Genomic DNA, 5017 nt, shown 5'->3' on the forward strand with positions numbered 1-5017 from the left:
GGACCGTCCGTCGGCCTCAAGTCACCGGACTTGGGCTGTTGGACTCTTCCGTCGGGGTTAGTACGCGAGGTCGGGCCTCGTGACCCCTTAGGGCCGTCCGTCGGCCTCAAGTCACCGGACTTGGGCTGTTGGACTCTTCCGTCGAGGTTAGTACGCGAGGTCGGGCCTCGTAACCCCTTAGGACCGTCCGTCGGCCTCAAGTCACCGGACTTGGGCTGTTGGACTCTTCCGTCAGGGTTAGTACGCGAGGTCGGGCCTCGTGACCCCTTAGGGCCGTCCGTCGGCCTCAAGTCACCGGACTTCGGCTGTTGGACTCTTCCGTCGGGGTTAGTACGCGGGGTCGGACCTCGCGCCCCTTTAGAATGGTTGGAGACGCCGGATGGGGACCTCCTCCCCGGATAGCGGAGCACATTCGTGGCGAAGTATTTATTGCATTTATTGATATGATCGAACAGGAAAAAAGGGGGGCGGGCCGCCCTACATGATAAAGGAGTTATTGAAAATACTTGAGTAGGTGCTCGGAGTTCCAGACTCTATCTATCGCCTTGCCCTTTGGTGTCTTGAGCTTGTAGCTGTCGGGACGGACCACGGCTGTGACTACGTACGGGCCTTCCCATTTCTTGGCGAATTTGCCTCCCTCGAGGGGCTGACTTGCCTCGCGCCTCCTCAAGACGTAGTCCCCCACCTGGAAATAACGAGGCCTGACTCGTTGTCATGATAGGTCTTGGCCTGGCGCTGGTAATTTTCGGCACGGACAGTCGCGGCTTCCCTCCTCTCGTCAATGAAGTGGAGCTCTATACTGTGGTTGTCCTCATTTTGGTCGGGGTCATACACCTGAGCTCGATAGGATGGTATGGCCACCTCAGCGGGGGCCCGAGCCTCGAAGCCGTAGGATAAGGAGAATGGGGTCTCCCACGTGGCCCTCCTCGGGGTAGTGCGGTAGGTCCACAGGACGACGTCCAACTCCTCTACCCACGCGCCCTTCGCTGATTCGAGATTTTTTTGTAGACCATCTACAATGGTGCGGTTGACATTCTCGACTTGTCCGTTGGCCTGGGGGTAGGAGACAGCCACGCGGGTGTGCGTTATGTGCCACTGGGCGCAAAACTCACTAAACTCTTTGCTCTCGAACTGGCGACCGTTGTCTGTGATGATCTGTATCGGGACTCCGAAGCGACACAATATATTCTTATATATGAACTGCTTGCACCTAGCACTCGTGATGCTGGCCAAGAGTTCGGCCTCCACCCATTTGGTGAAGTAGTCCACTGCCACTATCAGGTACTTCCTCTTTCCGGAGCCCATGGGGAGGGCCCCGACTAAGTCGACCCCCCACCTGGAGAAAGGGATGACCGAGCTGATCGGGGTATAGTTGGTAGCCGGTCGGCCCGGGCCGTTCTGCCATTGTTGATAGGTTGGACAATTCCTCGCATAATCCGTGCACTCTTTCCCCATCTTGGGCCAAAAGTAACCTTGTAAGATCGCCCTCCGGGCCATGGTGTGGGGTCCCTGGTGGGCGGCGCAGGTACCCTCGTGGATGTCCTCCATGACCGACCTTGCTTCGTCGGGATACAAACAGCGCAGCAAGGTGCCATTGTAAGACCGCTTGTAGAGTATGTCCCCAACGAGCATGTAGGTTGGGGCCCTCCTCTGTACACACTTGGCATCCGCCTCGTCTGAGGGCAGGTTGCCCGTCTTCTTGTATTCCTTTTCAGGTGGTCTAACCAACGAGCAGGTCGGGCTTGCACGGGAAGGACCGGGTAGGCCTCCAGGCTAGACTTCATTAGGTCCTCCACTCGGGCAATCCTGGAGACATGCTCGAGGACCCCCTGGCCGAGCTTGGAGAGCATGTCCGCATCTGCATTCTGCTCCCTCGGCACCTGTAGGACCTCGTGGTGTATCAGCTGTCCCAGGAGTTGTAATACCACGTCTCGATACCTTCTCATCCTGTCTTCATTGGCCTCGAACTCACCCGTAACCTGGCCTACCACCAGCCTGGAGTCACACCTCACTCTTGGCTTCTCGGCCTTCATGCTTAGTGCGAGTCGAAGACCCCCCAGAAGGGCCTCGTACTCGGCCTCGTTGTTCGACAATTTGAAGTGGAAACGGAGCGCATAGTAAGCCCTGAAGCCCTCGGGGATTATGAGGACAACCCCGTCTCCGCAACCTTTGGCACTGGAGGACCCGTCTGTGGATAGGGTCCACCACTCTTCTTCCTCGTTCCGGGCCTGCTCCGAGGCCTCCTGGGCGGTGCATTCTACTATGAAGTCGGCAAGTGCCTGCCCTTTGATAGCAGGTCGCGGCTTGAACTGGATGTTGTACTGGCTTAAGTGCAAAGACCACCTCACTAACCTGCTAGACGGTCCCGATGCCCTCAGCACAGACTCCAGGGGCTGATTTGTCAAGACATGGACGGGATGAGCCTGAAAATAGTGATGTAGTTTCTTCGCGGTTACGTCCACTGCAAAAATGGCCTTTTCTGTGGGAGAGTACCTGAGTTCGGCTCCTCGGAGGGCTCTACTCGCATAGTAGACGGGGCGTTGTATGCCCGCATCATCCCGGACCAGCACGGAGCTGATCGCGGCCTGCGATATGCCCAAGTATAGGTATAAGGGTTCCCCTCTCTCGGGTTTGGCAAGCGGGGGTAGCGACATCAGGTAGGCCTTGAGGTCGTCGAAGGCCTTCTGGCAGTCGGGGGACCACTCGAACCCAGTACTCTTCTTGAGGACGGCAAAGAAGGGGAGGGACCTCTCGGCCGACCGTGAGAGGAACCGGCCGAGGGCCGCTAGCCTGCCGTTTAGGCGTTGGACCTCCCGGAGAGGCCTTAGGGGCTCCATGTCTAGGATGGCCCTGACCTTGTCGGGGTTGGGCTCAATACCCCCTTTGAGACCATGTAGCCCAAGAACTTCCCCCCATGCACCCCAAAAGTGCACTTCTTGGGATTCAACCTTCAATCAAAACGCTGCATAATGGAAAATACCTCGACGAGGTCATCGACGTGGTCCTCCGCCTTCGCACTTTTGACTATCATGTCGTCCACGTAGGCCTCCATGTTGCGGCCTAGGACCTGTTTGAAGACCTTGGCCACCATCCGCGTGTAGGTAGCCCCGGAGTTCTTGAGCCCGAAGGCCATGACTCAATAGCAGAAGACTCCTTCGGGAGTCGTGAAGGCTGTCTTCTCCTCGTCGTCTTCGTGCATAAAGATCTAGTGGTACCCCCGAAAGGCGTCCAGGAAGCTCATGAGGGCGCAGCCTGCTGTCTCGTCTACCAGCTGATCAATATTTGGTAGTGGGAAAGGGTCCATGGGGCAGGCCTTGTTGAGGTCGGTGTAGTCCACGCACATCCTCCAGGTAGGTGGTTTTGGGGCGAGGACTACATTGGCTAGCCATCTGGGGTATAGGACCTCTCGTATGTGCCCGATCTCGAGGAGGGTGTTGACCTCCTTTCTCACGAACTCCCTCCTTTCCGCGGAGAGGTATCTCTTGCGTTGTTGCACCGGCTTGATAGTGGGGTCGACGGCGAGCCTATGGGTGATGACGTCCCTGCTGAGTCCCGGCATGTCCTCGGGTCCCCACGCGAACACCTCCCTGTAGGTTCTGATGGCGTTGATGATGCGGGACCGGAGCTCAGCGGGGAGCCCGGTTCCCACCTTCACCACGTGGTCGGGGTGGCTGAGGTCAAGAATGACATCTTCTGTCTCCACTATAGGCTCGGCTCGCGGGCGTCCCTCTTCCTCCTTTAGCACCTTTTCAGCTATGGTGTGTACTTGGAGATCCCGTTTGCTTATCTGTCTGCATGCCCGGAGGTAGCAGCTTCGGCTGATTCTTTGGTCTCCTCGGGCGACCCCGACCCCGGTTGGCGTGGGGAATTTGAGGCACAGGTGTTCCATGGAGATCACGCACCTGAGGTCCTCAAGCGCAGGTCGGCCTATGATTACATTGTGGGCGCAGCTGATTTTGACCACCATGAACTCTACCTCCCACCTCTTGGTGTGAGGTGGGGCGCCTATCTCGACCGTGAGGTTGATTGATCCTTCTGTCTCGATGGAGTCCCCCGTGAACCCAGATAAGGGGGTCCTCACTTGCCCTAGCTGCTTCCTTGATAACCCCAACTGGGTGAATGTGTCGTGGTACATCACATTCACCGAGCTGCCTGTGTCCACCAATACTCTGTGTACGACCACCTCATTGATCTCCATCTTGATCACCATGGCGTCTCGGTGAGGGAGGGGGCCGTCTGGGAGGTCGTCGTCGGTGAAGGTGATGGGCCCCCTCCGGGGCCTCTTCTCGTGTGGGGGTCGCACAACCTCGCCTACATAGAGGCTCCGTGCCCATTTCTTCCTCTCTGCGGGCGTGTCCCCCCTCAGGCCCCCCAAAGATCACATGGATGGCCTGTTTCTTCTGGGGGTGGGGGTTGTCTAGTTCTCTTTCTTCCTCGTCGGTGAGCTGGCCAAGCTCCCTTTTGCGCGGCACGGAGGTGGAGGGCTCGGAGCTGCCTCCCTTCCTCCACACGCGGCCTTGATGTTGCCCTTGGCCCTGTCCAGGCCATTGCACGAACTGACCCAAATAGCCCCTCTGGATGAGCTCCTCGATCTACCGTTTGAGGAGGATGCACTCGTCCGTGTCATGCCCTGACTGCCGATGGAATTTGCAGTACTTGTTGTGGTCTACCTTTGGGGATATCTTCATGCACTCTCCCGGGTATTCCACGATCCCCTGGCCTTCTGCATGCTCCAAGATTGTGCTGACGGGCTGCGTCAGTGGGGTGAGAAAACGCGTGGGGGTCAACCTGGGCCCCTCGGCATACTCACGGCGGGGAGGCCTGGGTGCCCGACGGTCTTCCTGAGGAGCCTCGCGCCGGGGCGGCCTTAGTGCCTGGCGCTCTTCTCGAGGCTCATTGCCTTTACGATCCTTCCCCTCCTCCTCTTCCTTCTTTCTCTTCTCGGCTACCTCCGCGTCCGCGAACCTAGATGCGCGGTCCATCAACTCGGTGTAGGTCTTGGGGGGGTATCGGATGA

General features: G+C 58.1%; 1 protein-coding gene across 1 annotated transcript in view; it reads right to left on the reverse strand.

The window, feature by feature from the left end:
- Positions 1–4592: 4592 nt before the first annotated feature.
- Positions 4593–5017, reverse strand: part of LOC109158787 — a 945-nt gene continuing 520 nt past the window's right edge. Inside the window, exon 1 of the mRNA XM_019306680.1 lies at positions 4593–5017. This exon is cut by the window's right edge and continues 520 nt beyond it. Coding sequence (XP_019162225.1) covers positions 4593–5017 — 425 coding nt within the window.

Source organism: Ipomoea nil, unplaced genomic scaffold (assembly GCF_001879475.1).
Source record: "Ipomoea nil cultivar Tokyo-kokei standard unplaced genomic scaffold, Asagao_1.1 scaffold2826, whole genome shotgun sequence".
Classification (NCBI taxonomy): domain Eukaryota; kingdom Viridiplantae; phylum Streptophyta; class Magnoliopsida; order Solanales; family Convolvulaceae; genus Ipomoea; species Ipomoea nil.